Raw genomic sequence first — 20,456 nt, 5'->3', positions numbered from 1 at the left:
ATCTCCAGGACTAAAATTTACTGAGCAATACCCCACAAGCACAGATCCAAAGCAAACATGAACGAATGGGACCAAATCAAGTTTAAAAGCTTCTGCACAGCAAAGGAAACAATCAACAAAGTGAAAAGACAACCCATAGAAAGGGAGAATATATTTGCAAACTGGAGATTAACAGCCAGAACATATAAGGAGTTCAAACAATTCTATAAAAAATAACCTAATAATCTGGTTATGGCAAAATGGGCAAAAGACTTGAATAGACTCGTTATGTCTCAAAAGAAGACATACAAATCACAAACAGGGATATGAAAAGGTGCTCAACATCACTGATCACTAGAGAAACGCTAATCAAAACTACAATGAGATATCATCTCACCCCAGTTAAAATGGTTTTTATCCAAAAGACAGGCAATAACAAACACTGGTGAGGATGTTGAGAAAAGGGAACCCTCATACACTGTTGGTGGGACTCTAAATTAGTACAACCACTATGGAGAACAGTTTGGAGGTTCCTCAAAAAACTAAAAATAGAGCTACCATATGATCTAGCAATCCCACTGCTGGGTATATGCCAAAAATAAAGGAAATCAGTAATATCGAAGAGATATCTGCACTCTCATGTTTGTTGCAGACCAGATCACAATAGCTAAGATTTGGAAGCAATCTATATGTCCATCAGCAGAAGAATGGATAAAGAAAATGTGGTACATACACACAATGGAGTACTATTCAGCCATAAAAAATGAGATCCTGTCATTTGCAACAACATGGATGGAACTGGCGATCATTATGTTAAGTAAAATAAGCCAGGCACAGAAAGGCAAATACCGTATGTTCTCACTTATTTGTGTGATCTAAAAATCAAAACAATTAAATTCATGGACAGAGAGAGTAGAAGGATGGTTACCAGAGGCTGGGAAGAATAGTGTGGCAGAGAGGTGGGGGATAAAGGGGCAGTAGGGATGGGTTAATGGGTACAAAGAGAAAGAATGAATAAGACCTAGTATTTGATAGCACTCCAAGGTGACTACAGTGAATAATAATTGTATATTTAAAAATAATTAAAGAGTATAATTGGACTGTCGGTAACACAAAGGATAAATGCTTGAGGGAACGAATACCCCATTTTCCATGATGTGATTATAATGCATTACATGCCTGTATCAAAACATCTGATGTATCCCATAAATATTACATCTACAATGTACCCACAAAATTAAAAATAAAAGATAAAAAAATTCTTGCAAAAAATTATGTTTATTGTAAAACTAATGTAAGCCTAAATTAATATCAAAAAATAGGAGACCTAACACTCTAAATGTTGTTAGCCATGGGTTTTTAAAAAAAAAAAAAAAGATGAAAAGTGTATCTGATTTGAAAAGAAGCTGGGGTGGGGGGAAGCAGATTTATCAAGAAAACTATTTAAAATATTGGTTAAATCTACTACTGCTAAATGAGGTGCATGGCTCTAAATATATAGTACCATAAGATATTTGCTAATGACACTATGAAGTCATAACATAAAGTTGCTGCATTTGGCAGTTCATTTTTTATTTTAATTTTTTTAAATAAAAAAATAGAGATGGGGTCTCACTATATGTTGGCCAGGTTGGTCTTGAACTCCTGGCCTCAAGCAAGCCTCTGGCCTTGGCCTCCCAAAATGCTAGGATTACAGGCAATGAGCCACCATGTCCAGCCTGGCAATTCATTTTTAATATCCTCATCTATCCCATGCCTTAAAATGTTCATTTTATCTGTTTCATAATATACATATGGTTCAGCATATGATAGGTAAATGAATACGTATTTAGAGAGGGTAAATGTTCTTTCAACTGTTGGGAACAAGTTATAAAAAATATTTGGAACTACTTCCTTATTGTTTCAGAGCTCCAACCACCCCTTAGCTGTGGTTGTTCTTTGTTGTCCCAGCTGCTATTATAAACTTGTTAGCTTTAAAGAAATTTATGTTTGTTCCCCTGACCCCAACAAACAAACAGAAAATACAGAAAATGGAGTACAGTGGTGCGATCTTGACTCACTGCAACCTCCACCTTGCAGGTTCAAGCAATTATCCTGCCTCAGCCCCCAGAGTAGCTGGGACTACAGGCACCTGCTACCATGCCCAGCTAATTTTTTATTATTATTATTTTTTATTTTTAGTAGTGACAGGGTTTCACTGCATTGGCCAGGCTGGTCTCGAACTCCTGACTTCCGGTGATCCACCCACCCTGGCCTCCCAAAGTGTTGGGATTACAGGGGTGAGCCACTGAGTCTGGAAGAATTTTTTTTTTTTAATTCACAAGTATATCTTACCAGTCTCAGGGGATGGGGCAGGGTAGGCAGGGCAAATCACTTCCCAAATCTATCCTTCATTTTTATCCTCATCACAGTGAGTGGTAAAACCAGCCTCCCAGGTCTCCACACCAGCAACCCAAATCTGTGTGGCTCTGCACAATCTGGTCTCACCTAACTCCCCACCACCTTTATTTCCCCCAAATTTAATAATGTACATAACTGTATTTTTGTTTTTCTTTTCTTTTTCTTTTTTTGAGATAGGATCTCACTCTGTCACCCAGGTGGGAGTGCAGTGATGCAATCATGGCTCATTGCAGCCTTACCATCCTGAGCTCAAGCAATCCTTCTGCCTCACTTCCAGAGTAGCTGGGACCATAGGTGTATGCTGCCATGCCCAGCTTATTTTTTATTTTTTTGTAGAGATAGGGTCTTGCCACGTTGCCCAGACTGGTCTCAAACTCCTGGATGCAGATTATCCTTCCCCCTGGCCTCCCAAAGTGCTGGGATTACAGCTGTGAGACACTGCACCTGGCCTGTACATAATTTTAAACGTATTATTAATAAACCCCACCTCCGATTTCTGTTCCTTAGGTGCAACTACTTTTATCTGTCTTTTTAAAAGTCATTTACTTTAAAATTTCTTTTTTTTTTTTTTTGAGACAGAGTCTTGCCCTGTCACCCAGGCTGGAGTGCAATGGTGCGATCTCGGCTCACTGCAACCTCCGCCTCCCGGGTTCAAGCAGTTCTCCTGCCTCAGCCTCCCGAGTAGCTGGGATTACAGGCGCACGCCTCCACGCTCAGCTAATTTTTGTATTTTTAGTAGAGACAGGGTTTCACCATGTTGGCCAAGCTGGTCTCGATCTCCTGACCTTATGTCCACCCACCTCGGCCTCCCAAAGTGCTGGGATTACAGGCGTGAGCCACTGCGCCCAGCCCTACTTTAAAATTTCTAAATAATACTTATGCCACTGTTTTTTCATTTTAGGTATTATCAATTTGAATCCTCCCTTGGAAAATATGGATTTAGCTCTTATATCTGCTCCCCAACATACATTTCACCTCCCTACTCATCTTCCCAACCAAGTTTTAATGCAAATTTTGGATAAATTAACATTAGATTTTACGAAGTGAATATATAAAAATTCTTCAGAGTTGAGCTATTAACATACTGTAATGTTATATTCTTCATCATTCGAACTATTTTCCTGGAATTAACTGCCCTTTTCCCCATTTGTTTAGTTTTCTGCATACCAACTATAACTTTATCACCAAACTCTAGCTGAAACTGACAGCACCCTTAAATACACACAAGCCAGGTACCCTGTCAATTCCTTTCTTCCACAGAGAGACATCAATGCTTTTGCACAATCCTTTTGCTCAAATCTACCTGGTTGCTTTCTAATCACTTTTCAAGGCCATAACTTTGGGAATTCCTTCACCACCTTCCTAAATTGGAATCCCCATCTCTTGGATCCCATGTCTGCTTCTTTCTTTACTCTCTCATTTTGTGGGGAATATTCTTCAATCCCTTCCTGGGAAAGGAAGCCTGAAAAGTAAATTGTTAAGACTTCCTGTGACAGACACTACTAGTTGCCTGCCCAGTATCCATTCCTCTCTTCCTGTTTTGTTGAAAGCAAGCAATATATTAATACCAAAGGATAAAATAACTCAATATGGCCAAATGTGGTGGTTCTTGCCTGTAATCCTAGCACTTTGGGAGGCCAAGGCGGCGGATCACTTGAGCTCAGGAGTTTGAGAACAGCCTGGGCAACATGGCAAAACCCGTCTGTACTAAAAATACAAAAAGTTTGCTGGGCATGCTGGCTCGTGCCTGTAATCCCAGCTACTTGGGAGGCTGAGGTGGGAGGATTGCTCAAGTCCAGGGAGGTCGAGGCTGCAGTGAGCCGTGACCACACCAGTGTACTCCAGTCTGCAACAGAGCAAGACCCTGTCTCAAAGAAAAATTGAAATAAAATTAAAAATGTGTGACATTTTGGCAAAAAGCCATCCTAGTCCATACATTCAAGAAACTTCTACATGGTCATATTATCAAAATGAGGAAAAAAAAAAAAGTAAAGCCATCTGATGGAACGAACCCAGCATTTACCTCCTCAAGCTGACTTTGTGGTACAGATTCTCTAGAACAAACATTGGGTTCCCATTTCTATTACTCCATTAAAATGCTCAGGGTAAACCATCTCTTGCTATAGATTCTAACAAACACTTTTCAGGCTTATTGGCTCAGCAGCATTTGATACAGTTGACCACTACCTCCTTGGGACAACCTCTTCTGTCAGTTTCCAGGACACCCCCCTCCTCTTGATGTCAGAGTGCCTTGGGGCACAGTATGGGTTCTTCTAGTCTCTATCCTCTGTTCTAAAACAGCTTGTCCAATCCTATGACTTTAAATACTCTCTACATGATGTGGGTTTCTATATTTGCATCTCCAGCAAATCTCTCTCTTGAGCAGACTTCCTTATCCAACCCTTTTTATGAAACTCCACCCACAGGTCTAATTGGTCTCTCAAACCTGCCCTCCACCTGCTCCTCCACCCATCTGCTCAAAGCAGCGATCTGTACACACTCATTCAAATGCTTCAGCTGCTGACCAAGCTGAGAATCAAATAAAGAACTCAACCCCTTTCACAACAGCTGCAAAAAAAACCAAAATTTAAAATTAGGAATACACTTAACCAAGGAGGTGAAAGACCTCTACAAGGAAACCTACCAAACACTGCTAAAAGAAATCATAGATGACACAAACAAATGGAAACACATCCCACGCTCATGGATGGGTAGAATCAATATCGTGAAAATGACCATACTGCCAAAAGCAATCTACAAGTCCAATGCAATTCCCATCAAAATACCACCACCATTCTTCACAGAACTAGGAAAAAAAAATCCTAAAATTCATATGGAACCAAAAAAGAGCCTGCATAGCTGAAGCAAGACTAAGCAAAAAGAACAAATCTGGAGGCATCACATTACCTGACTTCAAACTATACTCTAAGGCCACAGTCACCAAAACAGCATGGTACTGATATAAAAACAGGCATACAAACCAATGGAACAGAATAGAGAACCCAGAAATAAAGCCAAATACTTACAGCCAACTAATCTTCAACAAAGCAAACAAAACCATAAAGTGGGGAAAGGATACCCTATTCAACAAATGGTGCTGGAATAATTGGCAGGCCACATGTAGAAGAATAAAACTGGGCCGGGCGTGGTAGTTCACGCCTATAATCCCATCATTTTGGGAGACCGAGGTGGGCAGATCACCTGAGGTTGGGAGTTCGAGACCAGCCTGACCAACATGGAGAAACCCTGTCTTTACTAAAAATACAAAATTAGCCAGGCATGGGGTGGCGCATGTCTATAATCCCAGCTACTAGGGAGGCTGAGGCAGGAGAATCACTTGAACCCAGGAGGCGGAGGTTGCAAAGAGCCAAGAGAGCGCCATTGCGCTCCAGCCTGGGTAACAAGATCAAAACTCCATCTCAAAAAAAAAAAAAAAAAAAAAAAAGCTTCTGCACAGCAAAAGAAACAATCAGCAGAATAAATAGACAACCCAATGAGTGAGAGAAAATCTCACAATCTATACATCTGACAAAGGACTAATATCCAGAATCTACAAGGAACTCAAATCAGCAAGAAAAAAAAAATAATCCCACCAAAACATGGGCTAAAGACATGAATAGACAATTCTCAAAAGAAGATATACAAATAGTCAACAGACATATGAAAAAATGCTCAACATCACTAATGATGAGGGAAATGCAAATCAAAATCACAATGTGATACCACCACACTCCTTCAAGAATAACCATAATCAAAAAATCAAAAAATAGATGTTGGCGGGGATGGGGTAAAAAGGCAACACTTTTAAACTGCTGATGGGAATGTAAACTCATACAACCACTGAAAACAATGTGGAGATTCCTTAAAGGACTAAAAGTAGAGCTACTATTTGATCCAGCAAGCCCACTACTGGGTGTCTACCCAGAAGAAAAGAAGTCGTTATATGAAAAAGATACTTGTACACACATGTTTATAGCAGCACAATTGGTAACTGCAAAAATATAAAACCAGCCCAGATGCTCATCAATCAATGAGTGGATAAAGAAAAGGTGATATATATAGGCATATCTATCTATCTATCTATATATATATGGCATATATATACAGCTATATAGATATGTATATAGATATACATATAGATGTATATATATCTACATATATCTATATACATATGCCATGTAGATACATATATATCTATATGTATATAGATATATAGATATATGTATATAGATATATGTAGATATATATCCATATATGTATATAGATATATGTAGATATATTTCTATATGCATATAGATATATTTACATATGTATATACATATATACGTATATAGATATATATACATCTATACATATATGCATAGATATATATACATCTATACATATATGTATATATAGATATATATACATCTATACATATATGCATCTATAGATATATATACATCTATATACATGTATATACCTATATACATGTATATAGATATATATACATATATACATATATATACATGTATATACCTATATACATGTATATAGATATATATACATATATACATATATATACACATATGTATATATGTATATAGATATACATACATATATACATATATGTATATACATATATATATATATACATATATGTATATAGATATATATAGATATATACACATATGTATATAGGTATATACATATGTATATAGATGTATATCTATCTATATATACATACATATGTATATATGTATATAGAAATATAGATATACATACATATGTATATATGTATATAGATAGATATATAGATGCATATATGTATATAGACATATCTATATAGATGTATATATATGCCATATATAGAGAGAGATGTATATATACACCATTGAATGCTACTCAGCTATAAAAAGGAACAAAATAATGGCATTCGCAGCAACCTGGATGGATCTGGAGACCATTATTCTAAGTGAAGTAACTCAGGAATGGAAAAACAAACATCATATATTCTCACTTATAGGTGTGAGCTAAGCTGTGAGGATGCAAAGGCATAAGAATGATAGAATGGACTTTGGCGACTCGGGAAAGGGTTGGAATGGGGTAAAACATAAAAGAATACAGATTGGGTACAGTGTACACTGCTTGGGTGATGGGTGCACAAAAATCTCAGAAATCACCACTAAAGAACTTATTCATGTAACCAAATGCCACCTATTCCCTAAAAACTACTAAAATAATTTTTTTAAAAGAAATGCATTGCTATTAGTATTTTTAAAAAAATGCTTCAGTTGGAATCCTTAGTGCAATCAGTGGCCCAGCTGCAATCCTTAGTCCATTCTCCATCTTGGGTGCACAGCAGAATCATCTGAGGATTTTTTTTTATTTTAATTTTTGCTTTTTTAAATGGAGACAGGTTTTGCTATGTTGCACAGGCTGGTCTTGAACTCTTGGACTCAAGCAATCCTCCCACCTCAGCCTCCCAAAGTGCTGTGATTACAGGTGTGAGCCACTGTGTCCAGCCCACCTGAGGATTTTTAAAATATTTCAGCACTTGCCTCTCAGCCCCAAGACATTCTGATTTAATTAGTAGGATGAGTGAACTGGGCATCAAGATTTTTATAAGTTACTCAGGTGATTCTAATGTGTAGCAAAGTATACTTTGCTCTAAAGTATATTGCTCTAAAGTATACTTTGAGTTCCCTTTGTATTCAATTCTCACATTCAATTTATCAAGTTTTCCTTCAAAACCACAAGGAGTGGTCCCCATCTCTGTCTATGCACTGCAGCCTCCCTGGTCCAAGCACTGTCATCTCTTACCCAACTGCAATAGCCTCCCAATTCTTCACATAGTGGCCAGAGGGGTAATTTTAAAAGCATAAGTCAGATATCACTTCTTTGTTTAAAACCCTTTAGGGGCTTTCCCCTTCTCTCAGAGTAAAATCCAAACCTCCTACAACTGCTAAAAGACTCCTGCCCACTCCTCCCATACCCTCTTCCCCTTCCTCACTACACAATGACTTCCTTCCTGGGTGTGGACAGTCCCCGCTCTGCACATTTCACTCACCATTTCATCCACCCTACTGCTGTTCCCCCAGCTGTTTGTGTGTCTGGTTTCTTCCTGTCACCCTTCATCTCTCAGCACAAATGACACCTTGGTAGAGAGGGCTCTCTGGCCACTCTATTAATGTGGCCTTCCCCACTGCCTCTATCATCACTTTATTTCCTTCATAATTGCAATCACAATCTTTATTGGTCTCCCCTACAATGGACTTCATGAAGGGTGGGTCTTGTTTATAACCATATAGCCCAGCATACAGCATAGTATCTAACACATAATAGGTGTTCAGTGAAAATCTGTTGGAAAAAAGAAATGAATCAATAATGAGACATCAATCTTGACTACACGAACTTTTCCTTGGTTAATATCTTTTGTGATCAAATAATAAAAACAACAATATTAATAACATGATAAAAATAATAGAAAGTCTAAAATATTAGTATTAAAAAGTGAATTAAAAATATATTTAAAAGTAAGTCTTACTTAGTCAAGATACATTAGCAAGTTGTAGGTAATTTAGTTGCCTGGTTTGCTGATGATAGAAACCCTACTTTGTTTTACTCATTATTCCTAGTCTTTCCAAAGAATAAATTATTCAATGAGTTGTTATTAAAATAATTTGCTATCCATTTGGGAAAGAGAAAGAGTATTCTCTCAAACTGAGTGCAAAAATAAAATTTAGACATATTTTTAAAACAAAATTGATAGTAGTATAAGATATAGGATTTTCAAAATAATTTAACATGCCTTTTTAAGTACAAAAAAATTTAGAAGATGTAAAAATGACTGACAGATGTTAACATAAAAATTTAAGACTTCAAAAAGTTAAAAGACAAAGAGATTTGGAGAAAAATGTGCAATATATTTACACAGGCAAAAGTTAACTATCTATTGTGATCTGTAAAGAGCTCCAGACTATTAAGAAAAAGACAATCCAATATAATAGGCAATGAATCTGAACAAGCCAGTGAACATTGAACAATACAAATTTACTAACAATCAGGTTGGTAAAAACCTATCTTAATTTTTATTTATGAGGAATGATTTTAAAACTATTAAAAGAAATGTAAATTTGGATTGGCACTTGGGCAGTATCTATAAAAGTGACTTAAGAATCAAACTTCTGGGCTGGGCGCGGTGGCTCACACCTGTAATCCCAGCACTTTGGGAGGCCGAGGCAGGCGGATCACGAGGTCAGGAGTTTGAGGCAAGTCTGGCCAACATAGTGAAACCCCATCTCTACTAAAAAACACACAAAAAATTAGCCGGGCATGGTGGTGTGCTCCTGTAATCCCAGCTACTTGGGAGGCTGAGGCAGGAGAATCGCTTGAACCTGGGAGGCGGAGGTTGCAGTGAGCTGAGATCGCGCCACTGCACTCCAGCCTGGGCAACAGAATGAGACTCCAACTCAAAAAAAAAAAAAAAAAAAAAAAATACCTAATGCTAAATGACGAGTTAATGGGTGCAGCACACCAGCATGGCACATGTATACATATGTAACTAACTTGCACATTGTGCACATGTACCCTAAAACTTAAAGTATAATAATAATAAAAAAAAGAATCAAACTTCTATGGATTTATAATACAAATTTTAAAATAATGAGTTATAGAAATGTTAATTGCAGCCCTATTTGTACTTTTGCACTGACTTGAAGATGTCTATAACATATTGTAATTTTTTTTGAAGTTACAGAATAGATATAGTGAGATCTCATTTTTCAAAAAATGTCAGCATAAGCTGAGCATAGTGGCTTAGGCCTGTAATCCCAGAGCTTTGGGAAGCTGAGGCAGGAGGATCCCTTGGGCCCAGGAGTTTGAGACCAGTCTGAGCAACATAGGGAGACCCCCATCTCTAGAAATAATAATAATAATTAATAATAATAAGCTAGCCAAGAGTGGTGGCAGGCACCTGTAGTCCCAATTACTTGGGGGGCTGAGGCAGGAGGATCGCTTGAGCCTTGAAGTTTGAGGCTGCAGTAAGCTGTCATTGTGCCACTGCACTCCAGCCTGGGTGACAGAACACGACCCAGGCTGGAAAAAAAAAAGCTAGCATTTATATGTGTATATAGACATTTTAAAGTCTGGAAGCATGTGAGCCAGCCAAAAAAGCCTCCATATTTTTATAATCTCTGTGAAGTAGTATTATAGGTAATCTTAATTTTCTTCATTAAGTTTTCCATATTTTTTTCATTTTTGGTGGTTAATGTGTGAATTCTTGAGTTATTATTATGAGTTAAAATGGGCCATTTCAAAAAGAAAGAGTCTGGTATGTATCAGGTAGTCAGGTATTTCCCTGCCTTAGTTTGTGCACGATTGGTTTGGGGTAGAGGGTGGAAGAAGTGATAGATACGGAGACTAAAATTCAATGTTTCTACAGTAATGACTGTGTTGGCCCCAGGATAATACCAGGGGCAGTTCAACAGATGAAATGCTTTAGACCATTCCTAACAACTCGCACGTCATTTTTTCACTCCAATTCCTACGATGAACAAATTTTCTCGTGATCTGCTAGTCTCACAAGAGAGGAAGAAAGAAAAATATCTAGCCAACTGAAGTTTTGAGGTAGCTGAGTAGGGCAGGCAGATGTCAATTAAGTGAAGTTGAGGGGAAAAAAGGCAAAGAAGAAAACTTTGGTTCCCTTCTCAGCACAGCTCTCAGAACATAAATGACATGGTCATTCTAACCCTAAGAAGCCCCCTGAAGAAAGGCCGTAGGGGCTTTTCATTTTCCATTAGAGCCACTCATGAAAGATGAACATGCTAACCCTTCAGGAGTTTCCCTACAGACAACCATGCCACCAAGTTCCTAAAAATCACCTCTGATCACCACTTTGCTGCCTCTGAACACCAGGAAAGCAGAACTAGGGCTGCATACTTTTAAAGTGCTTCTTCTAAACAAGCCACACTCCTTTGGAAACTAGAAGAAACAGTTCTCTGAGGAAGAGATAAAGAAAGGGAAACTCCATTTCTCAGCAATAAAGGATTCCACATGCAGTTAAAACTGAGGAAGATGACTGGAATTATGACATTTCCTAATATTTTTCTTTCTCCAATATTTTCAGTAAGAGCCCAACTTAATAGAGTCATGCTGATGACTCTCCCTAAGGAAAAGAAATTATAAAGAAATAATCATTTTTTCCTCAAAGCATTGAGGTTACCTTAATTTTGGACAAGCCCAACTCAGTCAGTGTCATGTTGGTGAATCCCTACATTCTAGCTATCTCTAGAAAATCCCTGCAGTTGGCATAAGTAGTATGATTTTTTTAAGGCCACCATTTAAATTGTGGTCTTCTAGAATTACACCAAAGACTATTTTCAAGAATCTTCTGCCTCATGAGTTATCAATTATTGCCTGGCAGATGTTTTAGGCTGAAATTACAGAGATGTATTCAAGGGGAGAAAACAAAACACAACCTTCAAAAGAGAAGAAAGGAAACAGCCCACCCAGCTGAGGGAAAAGGAATATGGACAACATTCGCTGGACACAGTCTCTCATACCAGGAAAAAAGGGGCTGAGGCCCAGGCTCAAAACAGAGTAGAAAGCTCAGCTATAGGCAGGCTGAGAAGAGTGAGAAGAAAAAAAAATTCAGATGATTGCCAAAGCAAACAAATAAACAAACCAAAAACATGGCTGTAAACATTTAATACTGAACAGAACATTGCAGTTTGATAAGATGAAGTCTGGAAATAAAATTACAGGCACACCTCAGAGATATTGCAAGTTTGGCTCCAGATCACCACAATAAAGCAAATACTGCAGTAAAGCAAGTCACACAAATTTTTTGGTTTTCCAGTGCATATAAAAGTTATGTTTACACTATACCATAGTCTATTAAGTCTGCAATAGCATTATGTCTAAAAAAAACCACCTTAAAAGTACTTCATACTAAAAAATGCTAACAATCATCTGAACCTTTAGCAAGCTGTAATCTTTTTGCTGGTGGAGGGTCTTGCCTCCTTGTTGATGGCTGCTGACTGATCAGGGTGGTGGTTGCTGAAGGCTGGGGTGGTTAGGGCAATTTCTTAAAAGAAGACAACAATAAAGTCTGATATATCAATTAACTCTTCCTGTCACAAAATATTTCTCCGTTGCATGCAACGCTGTTTGATTGCATTTTACCCACAGTAGAACTTCTTTCAAAATTGGAGTCAGTCCTCTCAAACCTTGCTGCTGTTTTATCAACTATGTTTACGGAATATGCTAAATTATGTGTCGTCATTTCAACAATGTTCATAGCATCTTCACCAAGAGTAGATTCCATCTCAAGAAACCACTTTCTTTGCTCATCCATAACAAACAACTCCTCATCCATTCTAGTTTGATCATGAGATTGCATCAATTCAGTCACATCTTCAGGCTTCTCTTCTAGTTCTCTGGGTATTTCCACCACATCTGTGGTTAGCAGATCGCTGCAAAAGTAATTGTGTTTTTTTGCCATTAAAAGTAAGGACAAAACCCACAATTACTTTTTCACTGACCTAATACTTCCTCTACTGAAATCTGGACCCCTTCAAAGTCATCCATGAGGGATAAAATCAACTTCTTCCAAACTCCTGTTAATGTTAATATTTTGACCTATTCCCATGAATCATGAATATTCTTAATGGCATCCATAATGATGAATCCTTTCCAGAAGGGTTTACTTTGTCCAGATTCATCAGAGGAATAATTTTCGATGGCAACCTATAACGTTACAAAATGTAGTTCTTAAATAATAAGTCTTGAAAGTTGAAATTACTCCTTGATCCATGGGCTGCAGAATGGATGTTGTGTTAACATATATGAAAACAACATTCATCTCCTTGTACATCTCCATCAGAACTTTTCGATGATCAGAGGTATTATCAATGAGCAGTAATATTTTGAAATAAATCTTTTTTTCTGAGCAGTAGGTCTCAACCATGAGCTTAAAATATTCAGTAAATCATGCTGTAAACAAGTGTACTGTCATCTAGGCTTTGTTGTTCCATTTACAAAGCAGAGGCAGAGTAGATTAACATAATTCTTAAGTGCCCTAGGATTTTTGGAATGGTAAATGAGCACTGGCTTCTACTTAAAAGTCACCAGCTGTACTAGTTCCTAACTAGAGAGTCATCCTGTCCTTTGCACCTTTGAAATCAGATGCTGGCTTGTCCTCTCTACCTAGGAAAGTCCTAGATGGCATCTCCTGCCAATAGAAGGCTGTTTTGTCTACACTGAAAATCTGTTGTTTAGAGTAGCCTCCTTCATCAATGATCTTAGCTAGATCTTCCAACTGACTTGCTGCAGCTTCTATATCAGCACTTTCTGCTTCGCCTTGCACTTACATGTTATAGAGATGGCTTCCTTTCTTAAAGCTCATGAACCAACCTCTGCTAGCTTGAAACTTTTCTTCTGCAGCTTCATTACCTCTCTCAGCCTTCACAGAATTGAAGAGAGTTTGGGCCTGCTCTAGATTATGCTTTAGCTTTAGTGAATGTTGGTGCTGGTTTGATCTTCTATCCAGACCACAAAAACTTTCTCCATAACAGCAATAAGGCTGTTTTGCTTCCTTATCATTTGTATTTTCACTGGAGTAGCACTTATAATTTCCTTCAAGAACATCTCATATACATTCAAAACTTGGCTAAATGGCACAAAATGCCTAGCTTTTGGTCTGTCTCAGCTTTCAACATACCTTCCTCACTAAGCTTAATCACTCCTACCTTTAAAGTAAGAGACCTGTAATTGTCCCTTGCACTCAAACACTTAGAGACCACTGTAGGGTTATTAGCTGGGCTAATTTCAATATTGTGGTGTCTCAGGGAATAGAGAGGGTTGGGGAGAGGAAAAGAGATAGAAGAATGGCTGGTCGGTGGAGTAGTCAGAACACATACAACATTTATTAATTGAGTTCCCTGTCTTATATGGGCACAGTTCATGGCACCCCAAAACAATTACAGTAGTCACATCAAAGATCAGTGGTCACAGATCACCATAACAGATATAATAATAATGATGAAAAAGTTTGAAATATTGAGAGAATTGCCAAAACGTGACACAGAGACACAAAGTGAGCACATGCTGTTGGAAAAATGGCACCAATAGACTTGCTGGACACAGGGTTGCCACAAACCTTCAATTTGTAAAAATAAAATAAAATAAAATAAAATGCAGTATCTACAAAGTGCAATAAAGCAAAGAACAATAAAACAAGGTATGCCTGCACTTTTTTCTACGAACCCCTTAACATGTGACACAAGAGCTCACTAAAGAGTGATTTAATTCTTCAAAACTGACACACGGAACTTTGACCCTAGACCTTAAAGAAAACAGCCCAGCTTCAGGAAAGTCCACTTTTACTTTTACAGCCAGAAGAGTTTTCTTTGGCCACTATTTTTACTTTGAAAGCTATAGTCACAAGAAGCCATCTCTTTTTCCGCCGGTTTTAAAATTGTCTTGTTCTAGGTTTCACTTCACTGACAGAGATATAGCCAAAGAGATCAGCTTGTGAATATGATCATTCTTGACTTTCAGTTCTGTATTTCGTGCCCTTTTGCTCAAACTATGTCTCTCAGTTCTTCTCACTTGCTTCATTAAAATATTTTATATCTATTACTCTATTTTTTTTAAAAAAAACACTTTTGATATGTTCCTCCTTCACAGAAAAGAATGTGGCTACCTCAAACACTTTATTAGGATTCACTCATTTTTTATTACAGGAGGTTAAATAAAATTGGTATTATGATGGCCTCTGTATGGAAAATGTATCGTTTTTAGAGTTCCGGCCACAGAAACTGACCTATGAACGGTTTTCTAAAGGAGAAGGGTGTGCCTGTGGAAAGTTCACGGCAACGGGAGTTTGACTCCTCTTAAGGTATGAAGAGGAAGACAGGCTAAAGTCTCAAGAAACTTCTGACTCAATAGGGGAAAGCTATCAAATTTCCCAAAAGTTATGTGATTTTGGTTAGCACATCACAAAGGTGATGAGCAGCTCCTGAGAGTGAAACCCACATCCCATTTCCGGGGAGAACTACGTAGTTGGTTCCTTCTACATAAAATATCAGAGTCTACATCCTGACACCCATAAGAAACCTCTCCCACCTTTCTCTTACTAACCTTTTCTTCCATTCTCAGTTTACAATGACACACAATTTTGTTTCCCACAAGTACCGTACAACCAGAGACACACACACTTACACATACGTATATATTTCATATATATATATATATATATATATATGTTTGGAGAGCAGGAAACGGGGGAGCCAAGGTCTGTTTGTACTCACAACTTTGGCTCAACTGTGCTGGGGTGGCTGGAGCTTTGACCACGGAGGAGGGGCCTGCTGGCAGCGCCAACCGGCTGAACTGTGTGCGCCTTTTCATAAAGGCCGAGGAACTGGGGTTAGCCACACTACAACCCTCCCACCTGAGGGAAAGGCCTGTTTGTTCTGGAAGGCACAGCCTAGCCTTATTTAACTAACTGCAAGCAGTTAATATAAGCATTCCCAAGGCAGCAAGCAAGCTCTAGTCTACGAAAGTAAAGCCATCGACTTTAGGAAGATTTCTCCAGTCTACCATCCTGAAAGATGAAGCCCAGACTCCTCACCTGACGGTTAACCTGAAAACACCTGATCCTCTCTCCGGAATTCTTGCCTGGGGAAAACGATAAGGCTGCCGGGCCATGCCTCCTCCTTCAAAACTTTCCAGGGCTCTCGGGATTCGGAACAGGAAACACCGTTCACGGCCGACTCATTTCGCCCTCGCCGTAACGCGTCCGCCGAAGTTGGAGCCCTGCAAAGCGGGGTTCCCTTCTCTTACCCTTCCTGCCGGCCGCGTGGTGCGCGCAGACCCCGGCCCGAGAGCAGGCGCCGCAGTCGCGGAGTGCGGCGGGCCGTTCTCGGGCGGCTGAAGGCGGCTCCGTGTGCACCCTGCAGGATGCGGCGCGTGGCCAGGCGCTCCCGCCCCGCCCCCAAGGGGCTGCCCCTCCCCGCCCCGTCGCCTCCTACCCGGGACCGGAGCTTCCCCACGTGGGGTCCTAGGGGACTTATTCCACGCTTCAGCGGACCAGCCTCCCCGCGCTCCCGGAGAAGGGGGTCGGCGACGCGGAGGCGGGGTGGGGGCCGTAGGGGATGGAACTGAGGCGCGCGCGAGAAGAGCCGAGGAAGTAAGCAGTCACAAAAGGGGGCGGCGGTGGGGCCCCCAGGGAGGCGTGGGGCGCGCCAAGGGCGCCGTGGGGCACTGACCGGTGGTGCGGCCCCCAGGACAGGCCCGAGGCGCGGTTCCACACCGGCAGGTCCAGCACCTCCATGCCTCGAGGCATGGCGCGGCCCGGGAGCGGCAGGAGGACACCTAGCGTGGGACGGCTACACCTGTCTGGGCGCAGGCCCGCCGCCCTTGCACTCTCCACCCAAGTGCCCAACGCTGCGGTGCGGCCCGCTTTGGCTCGGGGTGTCTGCCGGAGAAGCGCCTTACAGAGGGACCCGGGCGGTGGGCCCTGCGGCAAAGTGGCCCACGCACCCTCCACACCGCTCCCGGGCGGCCGCACCTGGCACTCCCGGCCCTCTGGGGTTCCTGCCTTTTTCGGGGGGGGTGGTGGTGAGACCGGGTCTCACTCTGTCGCCTGAGCTGCGATCACTGCTGACTGCAGTCTTGAACTCCTGGACCCAAGAGATTCTCCTGCCTCCGCCTCCCAAAGTGCTAGGATTACAGGTGTAAGCCGCTGCGCCTGGCCCCTTCTTTTCTGCACTCTCTCATGCATTCATTTCTTGTTTCCACATGCATTCATTTGTCCGTTGCTTTGGTCATTCCTGTTTTGATGCTTAGGGAAACACTCACTGAGAGCCAAGCCGACCGTTGGGTACTGTGGTCTCTGGGATGACAAAGACATGGTCCTTTCCCTTGAGGACGTCACATTAAACTGACAAGTTCATTCATTCTGGCTTTTCTCTAAAGTGCACTATCGTGAAAGTCTGTGACAAGGGCCATATTTCTGAGATGTTAGAAAGTGCGACCGGCGCGCAAGAAATAGGAAAAGCGAGTTGCCCTGCGCCCGCGTCGGGATGAAAGGGAGGGAGCCGGGAGGGAGCGTCAGCGTGGCCCGGCGGGCGCGGAGGGAGGGCGCACGGCCCCAGGGCTGGACTCGTAACCCCAGCGCCCTGCTGCAGCTGCCGTTGCTCTTCCCTCTTGGTGCACGAAAGGAAGACGCCTGTGGGAAACCGAACAGACAATCGGTCGCCGTTCGTGAATCTTAGAGATGAGAGTCGTCAGTACATGACCAAAAGCCGTGTTCGGCTCCTAGTGATGTTAGCTTGGTAGTTTGGACGTGGCCTACAGCCTCCTAGAGCTCGTACCCCTCCTTTTCACAAGGTAGCAGCAGCAAAGTCCGCAGTGCCAGGCTCTGTGAGTCTGCAAGCGTTTAAAAGATCTCCGGGTTTAGCTCAGGCAAAGAATATTCTGCCAGGTAATTATTTTAATATGCGTGTCCAGGCAGAAGCAGTTGGACAGACGATGTATATAAAAGCACACGTAATTGACCCTCTTTTAAGGCACTTCCAAGGGGTTATTAGGCAGAAATGCCTTGGTTTTGAGCCCCTTTCATCGGAGGTGCGCAATCTTCCAGCTTTGTGAATAGCAACTGCACTCCAGCCTGGGCAACATAGTAAGACCCCAACCTTTTGGCACCAGGGACTGGTTCCATGGAAGATGATATTTTCCACGGACAGGTGGGGGGATGAGGGGAGGATGTTTTCGGGATGAAACTGTTGCGCCTCAGATCAGTAGGCATTAGAGCCTTATAAGGAGCACACAACCCGCAACTTAGATCCATCGCATGCGCAGTTCACAGTAGGGCTTCTGCCCCTATGAGAATCGAATGGAACTGCTGCTCTTTTGCTCAATGTTCACCTCCTGCAGCACGGCTTGGTTCTTAACAGGCCACAGACCTGTACCAGTCTGGAGCCCGGGGTTTGGGGACCCCTGCAGACGGAGAAATAGTTTCAAAAGGGAGATCTGAGGATCTCAAACATTAATGTGCACATGAGTCACCAGAGTTTTTATTGAAGCAGACTGATTCAGTAGGACCTGAGGTTTTGCATTTCTAGCAAGAAGATGCTGCTGCTGCTGCTGCTGCTGGTCCCACTCTGTAAGTAGCAAGGTTCTAAGAAATATTTAATCTGAGTGTGTGCGGGAATTGAGGGGGGAGAAGAGTAAGAGTGGAAAATTACTGGAGTCAGATGGCTGAAGGATTTATTATAAATATAACACATACTAAAGTTTTCAGCCATTGAATCTAATCATTCTCAATTAGTAAATTTAATTCTCAGTAGGCATTAAGTTTTTAATTTTCAAAAAGTCACTTGTTTGTGGTAAAGATCATGGCTCATTTTTCAGTGGGTAGTAATAGACATTGTTTTGTGCTATGTTAATCCTTTCAAGCATTTGTGTTCTGTTCTGAATATCATAGCACAAAAAGCTTTGTGTCCTGACTCAAATTTGTAATGACCAATAACCAAATAACACAAGAATCTTTTGCTCAACAGTGTTTTATAATATGACATTTTAATTTTACAACCTAAAGTTCTTAAATTTCTCTAGCAGTTTGTCTTCATGTGGAAGTTTCACTGATTTAGTGTTAAAAGGGAAATTTTAGAAAGTAGTCTAAAAAATGTGAGATAGGCCGGACACAGTGGCTTGCACCTGTAATCCCAGCACTTTGGGAGGCCAAGGAGGGTGGATTGCTGGAGCCCAGGAGTGCAAGAATAGCATGGGCAACATAGCGAAACCCTGTCTCTACCAAAAATACAAAAATTAGCTGGACATAGTGGCCCACGCCTGTGGTTCCAGCAGCTTGGGAGGCTGAGGTGGAAGGCTTGCCTGAGCCTGGGAGGTCGAGGTTGCAGTGAGCCAAGATTGCGCCACTGCACTCCAGCCTGGGCAACAGAGACCCAGTCTAAGAAAAGGAAAAGAAAAAAAGAAAAGAAAAGAAAATGTGAGTCAGGCCAGTAGAAATGCAACAATTTAAATTTTCTAGGTTGGGCAGACAAAAAATATTTATTGTGAAGAATATGGGGAGGGAGAATAGAATAAAATAAGAGAAAAATGATGCTCTTTATTTATTTTCACATTCTTTCAAAAATTTTTTGATGTGCAAGTAGTGTTCTGTATATTGTAGATATTAATTCCTTGCCAGTTCTAAACATTATAAGTATTTTCTTCCAGTCGTCATCTATCTTTTTGTCCATGGTGTTCTTCCTTGGATGAAAGTCTTTAATTTTGGTATAGGAAATCAAAATTAAGGATATTAATCCTTATAGTTTGTGCTTTCATGGTCTTTTTAAAGAAGTTGTTCTCTACCCTTAATTCACCATTCTTCTGCATTTTCTGTAATAGTTTTATCCTTCATATCAAATTCCATTGTACTTCAACTTTGCATGTGGTGGGAGATATTAATGCACCTCGATTTTTCGACATCAAGTAAGCCAGTTTCCAGCAAGCTATCTTATAATTCAGGGTTGGCTAATTTTTTTTCTGTAAAATGTCAGATATAAATATGTAGGCTTTGCGGATTGTACTTTCTCCTTTACAAATATTTAACTATCTAGTGTAAAGATAATCATACACAATATGTAAAGAAGAGAGTGGCTGTGTTCCATGTATTACAAAATATTTATTCTTATTTTAATTTTTTAAAAATAGACTCTTTTTAGAGCAGTTTTAGGTTTATTGCAAAGTTTAACAGAAAGTACAAAGTTCCTATATATTCCCTGCTCCCACATACACATAGCCTCTCCCACACTATTAACATCCTACACCAGAGTAGTACATTTGTTATAATCAATGAATATACATAGACAAATTATCACTCAAAGTCCATACTTTAGGGTTCACTTGTGTGCAGGCTGTAAGTTTTGACAAATGTATAATGACATGTATCTACCACTATAGTATCATACAGAATAGTTTCACTGCCTGCTGTGGACTGAATGTTTGTCCCCACTTTACCAATCCCCCTCCCCCACCAAAATTTATATGTTGCAACCTAAATCCCCAATATGATGACATTTGGAGATGGG

At 40.5% G+C, this 20,456-nt stretch overlaps 1 protein-coding gene across 1 annotated transcript in view; it reads right to left on the bottom strand.

Moving 5' to 3' along the window:
* Positions 1–16,364, bottom strand: part of MCOLN2 (mucolipin TRP cation channel 2) — a 73,514-nt gene extending 57,150 nt beyond the window's left edge. The window contains exon 1 of the mRNA XM_004026057.4: positions 15,992–16,364. Coding sequence (XP_004026106.1) covers positions 15,992–16,068 — 77 coding nt within the window. The 5' untranslated portion in view covers positions 16,069–16,364. The remainder of the gene's footprint in view (positions 1–15,991) is intronic.
* Positions 16,365–20,456: the final 4,092 nt, after the last annotated feature.

The sequence above is a fragment of the Gorilla gorilla genome, chromosome 1 (assembly GCF_029281585.2).
Source record: "Gorilla gorilla gorilla isolate KB3781 chromosome 1, NHGRI_mGorGor1-v2.1_pri, whole genome shotgun sequence".
In the NCBI taxonomy this organism is placed as follows: domain Eukaryota; kingdom Metazoa; phylum Chordata; class Mammalia; order Primates; family Hominidae; genus Gorilla; species Gorilla gorilla.
This window is presented reverse-complemented; position numbering and strand designations above follow the sequence as displayed.